Source organism: Chelonia mydas, chromosome 11 (assembly GCF_015237465.2).
Source record: "Chelonia mydas isolate rCheMyd1 chromosome 11, rCheMyd1.pri.v2, whole genome shotgun sequence".
Classification (NCBI taxonomy): domain Eukaryota; kingdom Metazoa; phylum Chordata; order Testudines; family Cheloniidae; genus Chelonia; species Chelonia mydas.
Window position 1 is genome coordinate 41,686,996 of NC_051251.2, and position 14,991 is coordinate 41,701,986.

Genomic DNA, 14,991 nt, shown 5'->3' on the forward strand with positions numbered 1-14,991 from the left:
AAAACTTTACACAACAAAACCTTTTGCTGCCTAAATTACAGCTCTATACTAGTGCAAAGTTTAGTAGTGGTTATTTAAAAGTTCTCCATACCTGCCACTAGATGGCAAGAAAAGAACTGCACGAAGTAATATGTACTACACACAAAATAGGGTATGTGTCACTGCAGTTCGGTGTAACAGTGGGAAGCATGATCAACTGCTATAGTAAAGGTTACATGAGCTTCCATTGTAACCCCATTTTCAATTGCTTATAACTTCCTGTGTGGAAATAGCCCTCACTGAGGAGACCCGATTAAGTGTTGCAGTGAGAAATGGCTTGGGTTCCAAAGAGTTCGGACCTGTTGAAAGTTACATGTTGTGCATGCAGTACATATGGAATGGAGCTGCCTGTAAAGTGTGCAGCTAAGGAAGGCTGCAGTGTGCACGATCACTTTGCTGGCTACTGAGAAGTAAACATCTGCATGGGCTGGACCAAGGGTTCTTGCAGGGTGCAGAAAGTTCACTGTGAACTATTCTTCAATTTCCATGGCTCTTTGGGCCCCCTCAAACACTTACTTTCCCAAAATCCAAATACACTTGGAAGGGAACATTCCATATGAGGGCAAAATACAATCTACAGGGTTAGATCCAGAGCCCATTGAAATCAATAGAAAGACTTCTATAGACCTTGGATCAGGCCCTTGATGCAAACTCCAACAGTTTAGGACCAGGAATTTATGAACAGATAGAGGTGCCCTATACCTTGAAAGTCCCATCCCCTGTGTGAAGACTAGTGCTGAAAGTTCTGAGGACAAATCCCCTTAAAAGGGTTGCATTCTGTGCAGCTTTCTAAATGGTCTGTTACAAATTAATAGTTCTGGACAATAAAAAAAATACTACAACTGTCTCTGATGGCAGAGTGTAAACTATAAGAAGTTACATGATGGCAAAAGCTTTCTATTTTAATTAGAAGTTCAGGATGTCCAAGTAGAACAGTTAAAGTGATGACATCTCCCAATTTAATTTTTACTGCTATTGTAGCAAAACTAAATTAGTCAGTGCAATAGATGGAATATTATATGGGAATACATTATTCTCGTACCTGTCTCGGTGGGAGGAGTACAGCTATCATTAGAGGTGGCATTTGACACTGGCTCTCCCTCTCCAGAGCGGCATAACTCACCATTTATTGTTTGACATGAACAGCAACCTATTAAAAATATTAAGTATTAAAGGGATAGTTATAGTTTCCCTGATTTACAGTAATGTGATGGGAAAACAAAATTATTCTATAATATTCTAAAAGATCATCATTTACTGTACATCTGAAAATATACAAATTAGTGTCAAGTATCAGGGGGTAGCCATGTTAGTCTGTATCCACAAAAACAACAAGGAGTCTGGTGGCACCTTAAAGACTAACAGATTTATTTGGGCATAAGCTTTCGTGGGTAAAACACCACTTCTTCAGATGCACCAGACTCCTTGTTGTTTTTATTCAAATTACTGACTGCCTAAAGGAGAAGGGTGTGACAACTCTCTTCCAGCTTCCATTCAGAGAGGGTCTTTTTCAGACACCTAGTATACTAAAAAGTTTTCAAAACACAGCATTACACTATGGGAGCAATGTAGGTGCTCTTGGCTACATAAACAATGTAAGGGAGCACTGGCATAACTAAGCACACTAAATCCAAATGAGGACAAGGAATAGTTTGACTGTCCTGAAAGAGCTGGGTTAGTGGGCAGGGTGCAGATGAAACAGTCAGAGATGCCTGATTAATGAGATCTTTCACATACCCCCACAGTACTAGGTATAGTGATAACTAAGAAACCTCCCTTAAATCATCATATTAAAATAACTGAGAGAAAGTGCGCTATTAAGGTTATATTTTCACGCATCACCATAGCAGCTTAGCATTTCTCAAGAACTGACAAAGACAAGCTTTTCCCCTCCTCCCGCTCCCCTTTCCAGCAAGTAGAGGTTAAACTCATGCACAGAATTATGGTTTATCTCCAGCTCCCAGTTTTTTGCACAGCCAGGCACTGTACCTCTTTCTGCAGAGGATTCTGCGAAAGGTGGAGAGCCACTCCTTGACGTCGGATTCTCCTCATTCCCTTCCCTTTCAGAGTTCTCCCTCTGGCCATTATGTGAATATGGGTTCAATATCTCATAGTCAGTCTCCTGTTCATTTCTGTTCATACACAGAAGTGAGATACCTGATATCAGAATGCTGATGAATAGGGTCACTGCTGTGGTAACCATCTGTCAGAGGAAATCAAGAGAAAAAAATATGCCACCTTAACATAAGAAAATGTAAAAGCTTGTTTTTTGGCACATTGAATACCAGTACTTTCTAGAATCCAACCCTCGAGGAGCACCTAAATCTGAACAAACCAAAATGTATCTCTATATGTATGCCACAAGACATAGCAGCAGCTAAAAGTCCACTCAGCATGCTTGGCTGAGCTGATCTTCCCAGCCTGGATAACCCACACAGGGTTCTTTTTCTTTGGATTTTGTTCTGTAGGAACCCTTCTCTCCAGGCAATGAGAGCTCTCACCTACTTCCTGTCCTTTCCCCCCATTTCTCCTTCTTCTGTGATTCTTATTCCAAGGACAAGTGCACTCTCTTTTCCTCCTTTTGCAGGGCTCCATTTTCCACCCCCCCTCCTTCTGCAAGTCCAATTAGCTTGTCTGACAGATCTGCCATCAACACACAGTATCAATTTGGAGATTGTTAGTACTTGTGACAGGTACCAGATTGACAACCCTGCAGACTCACGTCCTCTCTATCCACTGGGAAAGTAAAACCATAAGGGGAGCTCACATTGCCCCAGCTGTGTATGTCATGCCAGAGATGAATGAACAATTTATCAGTAAGAGTGTAGTTCAGACTCCAGGCGCTTTCAGTCCTTGGTTTCTCTGCCAAGACTCCCAACGAGGATGCTAGTTATTGCCACTTGGTGTAATGTTCTAGTAGCATGGACACCTGTCTATAGGACCTTGATCAAGACCACTGATCAGCCATTAGATGGTAACAATTTTAGCTAACTACCAGCTAAAACTGGATTCGAACTGGTAACCTAGAACAGTGTTTCCCAAGTGGTGGGTCACAACCCACCAGAGGGTTGTAGGAAAACTGTAGATAGGTTGCAGACCCAATGCGGAGGGGAAGCCTCAGGATCAGGGATTTAGAAAGCAAACCTGCCCTGCACCCACTGTGCAGTGGCAGCTCCTGTCCCTTGAGTCAGAGCCAGTTCCCCCACGCCAAGCATTGAGACGTGCCACATGGGGCACACACTCAAATTTGGCTTGGCCGCCTTTCCCTCATGAAAGAAGGATGGCTGGGCCAAACTTGAGGGATGCTGCAACCCTGTGCAACAGGCAGCAATGCCTGAAGTGGGGAGCCAAGTCCAGTCTCATGGGACAGGAGAAATTGCTACAGGGGGACTAAAAGGTGGGCGTGGCTCATTCTATAATTTTACCCCCCTTCTGCATCGGGCTAGGATTAGGGTTGCAGCATTGGGGCAGAGGGTGCCACTGCCCCTTGGCAGGGCAAGGCAGCAGGGGAGGAGAAAGAAGGACGCTGGCCTATGATTTTGCCCCCCCCACAAATTTGGACTCCAGGTGGGTTAAAAAGTAAATAAATCAAAATGCAGTTGGTGGGTTGCCTTAGTAAAAAGTTTGGGAACCACTGACCTAGAGGATGAGGGATTTACTGCCCATCATCACTCCCAGGCTATTCAGTCCCTGCTTTCTTTTTGTCAGTGTTGCCAAAAAGGCTCCCTGTTCAAACAGTCTTTCATAACTGTTAGTTACAGAAAAACATTTTAATACCACAGCCTCCAAGCTGAGTAGTGGCTATTTGATCCCTAGTATTTGCATTGCTAGTACTGTAAACTGTACTTGGAAGAAAGATCTTTAGTTATATGTAAAGCAAAGAGAGAAAACAAACAGTTTCTCAGTAACGTACTGTGAAAGGCAGGCGTCAAAAGGGGTGAAGAGAAACATTCATACCTGATATTTTCCATAAAAAAATGCTGAGTCAATGCTGTCAGGGTTATGTTCACCAGTTATTAGTAAGATTCCCACTAGAAGTGTTGGGATGCTGCAACAGCAAAATACAAAGTGTGTCAAGAAAATAATTATTTTGCATTTTCCCACTTATTCTGCAGGAAACTTTTGCCAACTTACCCCCATCCAGCTACGATGATAAAGCCAACAGGGATCTTTATTACGTCTCTTTTCTTTAACAGCAGTAAAGTCAGAGAGAGGAAACCTAAGAAAACAATAGAAATGTCTGCTTTATTACTTTTCATTAAAAAAAAGGTAACAGTTGAAGAGTCTAGATACACTACAACTGGTATCCAATATCACACAGCTGGTAAGATTTTTTTCTTTCTAGCGCCTCAATATATTAAGTCAAAAGCTACAAGCTACCATGTTTTTTTCCTAGTTTTTCTATGACAAAATTATACAAAAACTATTACCTTCAAAAGTTACATTCTAAATAGGTATTTAAAATGTTAAATAAACTTGGGCTCACTGTACAGTAAGGTTCCATTTACAAATGGTTTCTAATGGATTAATAAACATTTAGTAGATGTTATATAAGAATGTTAGACATGAGCAGTCTGTTTTTATAGTTGCTCATTAGTAGCAGGTTTTATATCAACATATTGACCAGCTGAACACTATAACAATTATAGATTCATTATTGATCTATTTTAGATAGCTAAATATGAACATAATCAGAAACTCTGTACTTTTTTACATATGCACAACAGTGTCTTTGAACTGGACTTCCAAATTCTATTATCAGTCCTTCACAACTCAGGAAGTTAGCAAACTACATACTTCCATATTTATGAGAAAAACTGGATAAGATTTTTAAAAATGGTCAACCAAAGCTTGGGTCCTAAGTCCATAATTCGGTGTCTAAATAAGGAGCCTGATTTTCAACCAGCTACTCCCATTGGGAAATGCGTTGCCTTTATGGGGCTAACTGTACGTGGGTATGAGTGAATGAAATGCAAGTGCAAAGAGGCTGCCCACTTAAAACTGGTCCTGAGACACATGTGTGACTGAGTAGTACAGGAGGAGCGGGAGGCCTTTTCAAGCCGGGCTAAAGTTTCCTCACAAGAAACCTTGTCTGTGCCTGTTCATGTTTCCTCAATAAAGGCCAATAAAAAGCTAAAAACCCATAATCTACATGATGTAGGAAAACTCAAATAACTACATGGTCACCCTCACTGTCACGGGGGATCTTGTGTGTTGAGTGGGGCCGTCCCCATTGACCCAATGTGGGGTTGGTACATCCCATCACAAGGTCATTGGGACTCCCTGTGGGATCAGGTAATTACAACAAGGAGGGCTCGGGACCCCTGGCGGGGCCAAGCAGACAACAGACTATGGCCCATGGGCCTCCTGGCTGAGGCAGGTAATAGCAGGCTGACAAACAGTCAGTCTGTAGCACCTGGGCAGGGCAGAGCAAACAAGCAGTAGCCACACCTACTGGCAAGCAGGGGGGTGGGGGGAAGGAAAGGACGGAACCCAGGCAAATTCCCTGTTAAGAGTTTAAGCATCAGCTTCTATCAACATTCCCTGAGTCCTTTCTACCGCAAGGTGCATCTCAGGCCTCTCCCCAGCTGGCAGCAGGCTCGACGTGCCAGTCAGGCTCCGCAGTTGGCTGGTCATCCACAGCGTAGTCCGGGTCCACAGTTCCCACCGTTTGCAGAGTCATAGGCGTCTCTGCAGGAGCCTGCAGCACACATCCTTCTTCCTCCTCAGCCAGCCCAGACTGAGCTGGGCTGCCTCCTTTTATCTGTCCCTTCCACCTTGAGCATACGCAGCAGGGGCGAGGCCTCTTGGACCCACAGTGATTGGGCAAGCCCTTTTGGCCCCGTGCAGGTTTGGTACATCCCGTCACACTCACATTAGGCTACCCAAGTGTCCTGCCTCATTTCCTTCCACCTCTTTTGGTCTGTTTCGTACACTTCCATGCCCCCCCATATGCCTAGCATAACTTCCCCAAAGCTCTGCTATTATACAGCAATCTACCACTGTCTCCATCCCTAAGAACCTACAGAAAACCCCCACACAATTTATGACATGTTAAAAGGCTACACCCCACTGTTCACTCTGTGTTTGCTTTTGCCTTTAAGGCACATTCCTGCAATTTGTTCAGTACAAGCAGGCTGCTGCATCTATGCAGAACTGCACTCAAGTCAATGGAGCTCTGCATAGGCACAGCAGTGTAACCACAAGCTACCAATTGCAGGATCAGGGCCTTAGACTGTAAGCTCCCCAGTGCAGGCAGTGTTTCTGTTTGGCAATGACCTACCACTGTACAGAACTGTGCAATTTATAGTATTAAATAAACGATTAACATACAATGTGAGGAAAGATGACTCTCCAGAGTACAATCAATTACTCTAGAACATTAATTGCACACTACAATACTTATTTTTACCACATGAAAGCAGAAGTTATTCACATTCCAACTTACCTGTCCACAAATAAGTACTATAAAGCGAGCTGTATAACAAGATGAACACCAGAATCTGCAGAGTGATGTTTCTCTCTCTAATAATGAAATTCCACATCACCATTCCAATGCAGGCAACAACCTGTGAAAGGAGAGTGAAGCTGCAATCATTTGAATATTGAAATTAAAATATGAGGGGAAAAATAAATAGTGTAGCACAGATACAACAGTTATCAAAAATCCACCATCTGCAGCCAGACAACTGAATTTTGTTTGAATTTATGAATTCTCAGATATTTAAAAATGAGTTTTCACAGCATTAAAGCAGTGCAATAGTGCTCTCAAAGTTAAGGCTACGTCACTGACATAAGCATTAGTTTTTCAGGAATTTTCTATTTTTGACAACAAACATACTCTAGAGTTAGAGAAACCTGAAGTAAGAGGGTTCAGAAAACAAATTTTATAAAATGCATTACACACCCTTTTTGTCTGAAGTGTTTTAGGGGCACTGAAAAAAACCTGAGGCTGATCGAGGTTTGGATATCTGGGAGAATTATCAGGTAAATAATTCACACTTGGGGACACAACCTGTCCAAGGATAATCTTAGTAGTGAAGAGGCCCAGATAAATTACTATAATACAAATTTAAGAAAAATAACCTTTACAGTTGAAGTTAACTTGCAGTTATAAAAAAGAAGTGTCTAATTTAAACAAATCATATTTGAAAAGGATGACTCCATAATAGTCAACGGAGCCTCGCTGGTTTTAATATTGTGTACTATATATTTCTATCAATATTATACTTAAGAAAAAGGTCTGCTGCATATGCACACAACAGGCGCCATCATCCTCACACTGAACTCCATGGGAGTTTTGCAGTTGACTTCCAGGGAAGAAGGTCTTATGTGGTCTTTTCTCCCAATGCTAGGCAATGTAACTCACTCCTACTAGTATCAATGGGAATTACAGATGTGTATTGAGAGAACAGTCCCGCAACTACTGTATGAATTTATGCTGCGTGTTTATGATCCTATCTATATGATAGGCAAGAGTAACATTTGCAAAGCATAGGGAAAAAGAAGCACACACACAGATTCCAGTGAGCAAAGGGTGGTTCAGTCTTTTCTTTTCTCTCAGTACACGTGGCATTCTCATGCAATTTACTCCATTTACGCAAGTCTTGCAGCAGAGAACTTATAAATCCAAATCTTTTCTGTCAAGTCTGGACCTTAAAGCTTCCATGGCTCTTTTCTCAAATACAGGGTTTTGCTTCAGTGTCCTTGGCCAACATTTCCCTCTCACTGTTGGGCCATCTGCTGTGTACCAGATGTCCTCAAGTGGCTGACAGCAACCAAAATGAAGATGGCTTCATGTATATGTATATGTGCTTAATGTATATGTAGATTGGGAAGCATTTTGGGATGAAAAGATATATGCTATTTTTAGAGATATGATTATCACCACTTAGAATTACACATATAAAATTGAGAAAAGAATGTATTCCAAATCTGAGCTTTCCCTCTGAATTTCCTCTATTTCTCAGTTTGAGACACAGTTCTATCAGAAAGAAAAGGAGTACTTGTGGCACCTTAGAGACTAACAAATTTATTTGAGCATAAGCTTTCGTGAGCTACAGCTCACTTCATCGGATGCATTCCGATGAAGTGAGCTGTAGCTCACGAAAGCTTATGCTCAAATAAATTGGTTAGTCTCTAAGGTGCCACAAGTACTCCTTTTCTTTTTGCGAATACAGACTAACACGTCTGCTACTCTAAAAACAGTTCTATAGGAGAGAATTTAATGTTATAATCATTTATTCCAACAAAATCACAAATGATTGTTCTGTACAGTAAATACTATACAGTCTACTACACAAAATCTGAGGCACAGTAACACTGAAGCTATTTAGAAAGTAATGTGTTAGATCTTTTTTCCCTTCATCATATATCTATAAAATAAGCTTTCCACACAGCGATTTCTCAGGAAAAAAAAAAAAAGTTTGTATGTAAAGATTTTTATATTCTACATGGTACTGACCTGAGCAATGAGTAAGTTTGTCGTCAGCATATGAGGAAGCTGTTTATATTTCTTACTCAAAAGAATAACAGTAAGAGACCAGATCTGAAATACACAAAGGAAATAAGAGTTCAATTTAGGACTTTTAAAAATTAAGATAAGCACTCAGGCTTAACATACAGGAATTAAACATCCAACAAGCCATTTCCTTTTGTTTTTAGATAACAAAGCTGGAAGCATCAACTCTATGCCACCAGCTCCCAGTCCCTTTGCCATAGGAGGCATAGCCACAGTGCAGTTCTTCTGTGTGCTTGGGATGGTGTGACTTCTAGGGGACTGTTGTTGCTGGGGCAAGTTAAAGCTGCTCTATCATGTCATATCAAGCTGGAGGCTGCTTGCCCCTCACAAACAAAGGGGTGGAAAAAATGCTGAAGAGCCACCCATGCCTCCTTAGGGGTGCTCAGGCTAGGAGGATCTGGTGCACGCCCTCTCTCGCTCTCTCTCTCTTTTTTTAGTTTAAGACACAGCTTCTACCCATTCCTCTCTTACAATCCCCACAAAAGGCTTGCTGATTGCCAAGATGCAAGTCCTAGTTGTGGCTGTCCTTCCATTTCTCCTCAATGTCACAGTCAGTGCCCCACTCTATATTCTTCTGTTTTGTCAACTCTTTCAAGATTTTGTTGAGATATTTAATGATCCAGGTTAACAATATTCACACTTCTTCAAAAGGTACCCATGAGCTACATTGAGAAGTCTATCTTCCTATACAAAATTGATAATCAGTAAGGAGAAAAATTTTGCTTATTATGAAGGACTAATTTACATGCATTTTATTTTTAATTCTATTTTTAAACTGCGTGACATTTATCCTTTCCTTTAAATTAATAAAACTTTACGAAGTATTCAGCTGCTTACAACACAAGAATTTAACCAGTTAATCACACCAGTTTCTTTACATTTATCATCACATATTTCATATCTCAACATAAAACTTCCCTGCCTTTTATTAGAAATATCAAAAAGAAGCACTCTGACACACAGAGGCAAAAGGCATAAAATGCAAATGTAAGTCTGAGATAGCTTCTGGAAAGATGAACTCCAAAGCTAAAAATGGAGTGAAACTCGGAAACTGTGCTGAATGGCCCAGCTTATCAGGCTGTGGGAACCATTCAGCATGGATATTTTAACTTACATTAAAAAAAAACAAACAAACCTACCCATGGCATTGTAATGATGGCAAATGATGCATTCTGGGATGTCACAACCTATTTTATGAACCAGGCAACCAGAGGTTGTTGCCAGGAAAAGAATTTCCCAAACATTTTAATGCTAAATAACTTCCATGCTAACTGCTCTCACTAGCCAAGACTGTGGAGGCATTCAGCTCAGAGAGATGCCTCGGCTTTAACTTCTATCTTTGCTACTTCAATAGCCCCTGCCAGCACCTTTTTTGGATGTAAGAGTGGGGGCCAGTGGGCAAAAATATCCTCACAGATGTGTATAGGCCTAGTATTTAAGCATCTCACAATTTGTAATGTATTTGTCCTCAGAACCCCCCGTCAGGAAGGGAAGTGCGATTATCCTCATTTTTACTGATAGGAACTGAAGCACAGAGTACCCAAATGGCTTGCCCCAACTCAACACAGGCAGTCTGTGCAAGAGCAGGGAACTGAACCTGGGTCTCCAAAGTCCTTTGCTTAATACCCTTACCACTGGACCATTCCTTTTTTACAACTACTTCGTGTTCATGTTAGCTTTACGGTGGACCATTTACCCTACATCGGAGAGCCTCTCTCTCTCTCTTCTCTCCTCCCCTCTCCTACAACAGGGTAAGAGCGATGAAAGGACAATTTTGTCTTTCAATTACCTGGCTTGTTGTTTGTCACTACCTTACTGCCCCTTAATGTGGTTTGGGTATTTCCTTCACCTTACTGTATTATCAATACTTACCAGGGAGACGAGACTGACAATACTTATATCAAAGCTAACATTTTGGATTGCAGATGCCAATGGGTTTGGATCCATAGATGGAATGGTCAATAGCCAAGCAGAAACATACAAGATAGGAGCAGACACAAATGTGCTTATCACCATTCCTGAGGTAATCTGCAAACGAAATCAAGAGGAGAAAGCAGAGAAGATATCAAATTTCTAGTTAAATTATCTGTTTTTAGGAAATATACTATGGGCAAAATTCTACCCTGGTCTTAAATACCATATGGAATTCTACTGAAGTCAATGTATTGCATGGTTAGAAGATCAACCAGAATTTGGGCTATGAATTGTAGGAAATACATCCATTTTTTGCAGACAGATAAGAATAAGATGAACATCTTGTAATGAGCGTAATCAAAAACAACATCCGTCTGGGAGCCCTCTCTGCAAATTCTCTTACATTAACAGTGCTTTCTCACATGAGTAATCCCGATGACCCCAGTACAGGACTGGGCGAACATACTACAATGCGGAGTGTCACAGCTTAGTCTCTTCCTCCAATGCACAGCTTTATATTTTACATTAAACAAATAAAATTTGTTTGTGCAGATGTGCATTTTCTGTCACACAAATTCAAGGAGGAAAAAAAGCCTGGATGTGTTTACGTGTTACTTATATTTTGGTTTTCCCTGGCTTCCTCGGTTTCGGAATTCAACAGCAGCCGCAGCGGAGATTCTACACACACCAGCCCTCTGACTAATAAAGGGACATTGCCAAGGTTGGTTAGACACAAAATTAAGCCTACAATGCTTCATTATTGTATCTTTCTTGTATATTTTTGCAAAAAATCTGTGTAATTCTTCTAAAAAAATTATGACAAATGTTTTATTATTTTGCCTAGAAGGAATATTGAAAAAAAATCAAACAGTTACAGATGCACATGTATATAGGGCCAGATTCTGGAACTTTGTGAAATATCACTTCAAAATGCTGCTAAAAAACCAGCATCAATGTGTGCCCATATTCAAGGCAGCAGCAGCTCCACATATTGTCTATTCCCCAGAGTCTCTGTCTCGCAGCATCTCGAATAATTTATATGGGAAGCTGTGGATAGGAGCCACTTGCTGGGTCCGGTAATAAACATGATGCACCCTGGATACTTGGACTTTCCACCCTGAAGTGTATGCAGAATGCCTGTAAGAATTTGGCTCACTTCATAAAACATCTCTTCTGTTTAAGAGTTATTTGTAATAAAGCCAATAGTGAAGTTGGAGCAGTGTCCTCTGGATAAGAAACAAGAACTACATGTTTTTTTATCATAAGGTTTAACCAAAGGGGAGCATAGGCGCCGACTCTGTGGGTGCTCGGGGCTGGAGCACCCGCGGGGAAAAATTAGTGGGTGCTCTGCACCCACCGATAGTCAAGCTCCCCGCCGCGCCTCACCTCCTCCTCCGCCTCCTCCCCTTAGCGCGCTGTGTCCCTACTCCTTTGCCTACCTCCCAGTGCTTGCCGCCACCAAACAGCTGTAGCAAGCTCCAAGAGGGAGCGGGGAGAAGCGGGAACATGGCGCCCTCAGGGGAGGAGGCGGAGAAGAGGTGGGGCTGCGGCAGGGATTTGAGGAAGGGGTTGGAATGGGGGCAGGGCAGGGGTGGAGTCGGGATGGGGCCAGGGGTAGAGGGGGGTCAAGCACCCACCTGAGCCAGAAGAAGTCGGCACCTGTAAAGGGGAGAGAGTCACTCAAGGAGGGATTTTCAAAGGCTCATAGCAGTGACCTAATTCAGCTCCCACTGAAGCAAGTGATAAAACTTTCATTGGCTTCAACAGGAGCATATAGAATTTTCCTTCTGCTTTAAGTTATTTGAGTCCACATATTTTTCTTAATCTAGGCTCTAGGAATAGGACCTTAGGTTTAAAAAAAATCTGTGTTATGTGAACACTTGAAACAGAAAGCAGAAAAAAAATTGCATGGTTTAATTGTTAATTTGAATTGTAATTCATATTTTGATCCCTAGAGAGCATAAGAGACCCAGATGTGTCTATATTATGAAAAGCTAACTTTCTCAAAAGTTTGTATTAAAAATATTTGATCAATAAAATTAAAATCAAAATTAGTGCTGAGTTTGCTATTGTCAGGCACATACAATCTCTACTTCCATATTGAACTGGTTTGCAAAGATAGCCACGCCAGGTGCTGCTGGAAAGACTCCATAGAGAAATGCATAGTTTGATAAACTGGTGTGGTTGACTAAGCTGTCATTCTTGTCCAACAATTCCACCATCTCTCTACAGAAAAGTGGCATCATCAGTCTGAAAAGGAAAGAAAAAATGAATACATATTACTCTCTTAAGTGACATTTCCCTGCATTGCTTTCACCTTAAAAGGCGAAATTTCAGGCTTCTCTGAACAACAGTATTAAATATACAAAGAAAAGAGGAACCTCACTTTCAGTAACTGCTTCCCTAGGTACAGTGGTATGTATACACAAAATCATGTTCAAATAAATATATAACAGAACTCCAACAGTAAGTTTAGATACCTGCTAACTACTGCAACATGAACTAACACAGACAGAAGTAGATTCCAATCACCATATAAATCCTTTAAAACAATTTACTCTGGTTTTCAGGCCAGTCAATTCAAGTTTTATACCAGCACAACCGAGATCAGAATCTGGTCCAGAATCTTGTTTGAGATAACCAAGTCAGAAAAAAAAAAAAAAAGAAAACTTTCCACATGTCAGGCAGCCAGATGGAGCATCTGAAAAACAATCTAGCTCCTGGCATTATTTTGGAGATACTGTGTCACAGAGGCAAGATATAGTGGGAGTTCTGCTATATTTAGCATCTTTGTCATCTCCCAAACAGTCCATAGATCAGCAAAATTGCAGTAGGCTCTGAGAAAGCCTACATATACTTTGCTCTGCTACCTGAAGGAAAGATACCATATCGTGACAGCTGCTCCTGGGGGCAATCTGTATTAGAACTGGGGAAACTCCACAGGCTGCAGAATAAAGAATGTAAACAATTTAGGGTATCCTGTCCCTTCTTAAAAAGAACAAGCCAAACAGCAAGCATCTACTGTAAGTGGGAAAATCTTTTATGTGGTGAGGCGAGCAGAGAATCTTAGCAGAGTTCTTCTTGCAAAACTGAAACAGCATTCATGGACTACACAGTAAACCTTCCTACTTAGTCACCAAACGTCAGAGACAATTTAAAACTGACAAACTCTCAGATAAGTTTTTTTATAAGTTGCACTGAGAACTAGAACCTCTTTAGGACAGTGACTCTTTAGGACGATCGCGAATATCTCCCAGTCGATCGTGATCTCCAGCAGCAGTGCAATGTGGCTGCAGCTAAGGCAGACTCTCTGCCTACCCCAGACTCACACCGCTCCCGGAAGTGGCCACTGCAGCCCCGCAGGTGGGGCAGGGGTCTCCCTCTGCTCACTGCTCCTGCCTGCAAGCACCACCCCCACAGCTGTCATTGGCCGAGAGAGCTGTGGGGATGGTGCTTGCAGAGAGGGGCAGCATGCGGAGCCATGTGCCCCCTCCCCCCGCCCCAGGGACTGCAGGGGCGCGTTGGCTCCTTCCGGGAGCAGCATGGGGCCGGGGTAGGCAGGGAGCCTGCCATAGCCTTGCTGCACCCATGGCCGACCGAAAGCCACCACACATAAGTGCACCCCAAACCCCCTCCGGCACCTGAACCCCCTCCCAGAGCCAGAACACTGTACCCCCTCCTGCACCCCAACACTGTGCCCCAGCCCAGAGCCTCCTCCTGCACCCAAACTCCCTCTCAGTCTGCACCCTGCACCCCCTCCTGCACACCAACACTCTGACCCGACCCGGAGCCCCCTCCTGCACCCCAAACCCTGCCCCAGGCTCAGCCCAGAGCCCCCTCTCAGACTGCGAACCCCTCTGCCCCAGCCCAGAGCCCGCATGCCTTCCTGAACCCCAACCTCCTGCCCCAGCCCGGTAAAACCGAGTGAGGGTGGGGGAGGGGAGCCCTCGGGGAAGGGGCGGGGTAGATCCTGAATTGCCCTTAGATTCAAAAAGTGATTTGGCCGTAAAAAGTTTGGAGACCACTGATTTAGGATATAAGCCTATTTTGTCATAATATGCTGAGCTGTTTTTTGTGCAAAGTCAAAGACCAAAGGTGGTTGCCTCAAGTTAGTCTCCTAACTCCTTGTTAAGGTATGTAAATAAAATTTACTTGATTTTCAGAGGTGATGAGCATCCACAAATGCCACCTGAAGTCATTGGTAGTTGCAGGTGCTCACTCACCACCTTTGAAAGTTAGGCAAGTCCCTATCTTTAGGCATCTAGGTTGGGAAATATTAGACACGATTTCCAAGCAAGGGGAAGAAAAAAAAAAAAAGGTTTCCCTTAACAATGCTGTGTCAAGACAGCATCATTTTTGGAGGGGGGTGAGGGGTGAGGGAAGGGAACGGGAGCAAAAAATCCACACAGATGTATATAGGCCTAGTATTAAACAAAAAATAGCATGAACAATCAATTAGTTTTCTTTCATATTCTCTTCATGTGTCCAATTCACAACTTCACTATCACTATCTGGGT

The 14,991-nt window shown here is 42.4% G+C and overlaps 1 protein-coding gene across 3 annotated transcripts in view; it reads right to left on the minus strand.

Annotated features, from left to right (window-relative positions):
- Window positions 1-14,991, minus strand: part of GPR155 (G protein-coupled receptor 155) — a 44,875-nt gene that overhangs the window by 7,991 nt on the left and 21,893 nt on the right. For all 3 annotated transcript variants that reach the window (XM_007060528.4, XM_037911954.2, XM_043525287.1), the window contains exons 4-11: window positions 12,559-12,724; window positions 10,433-10,588; window positions 8,504-8,587; window positions 6,488-6,608; window positions 4,174-4,258; window positions 3,997-4,087; window positions 2,029-2,242; window positions 1,082-1,189 (exon numbers count right to left, since the gene is read on the minus strand). In XM_007060528.4, the coding sequence (XP_007060590.2) occupies window positions 1,082-1,189; window positions 2,029-2,242; window positions 3,997-4,087; window positions 4,174-4,258; window positions 6,488-6,608; window positions 8,504-8,587; window positions 10,433-10,588; window positions 12,559-12,724 (1,025 nt within the window). The remainder of the gene's footprint in view (window positions 1-1,081; window positions 1,190-2,028; window positions 2,243-3,996; window positions 4,088-4,173; window positions 4,259-6,487; window positions 6,609-8,503; window positions 8,588-10,432; window positions 10,589-12,558; window positions 12,725-14,991) is intronic.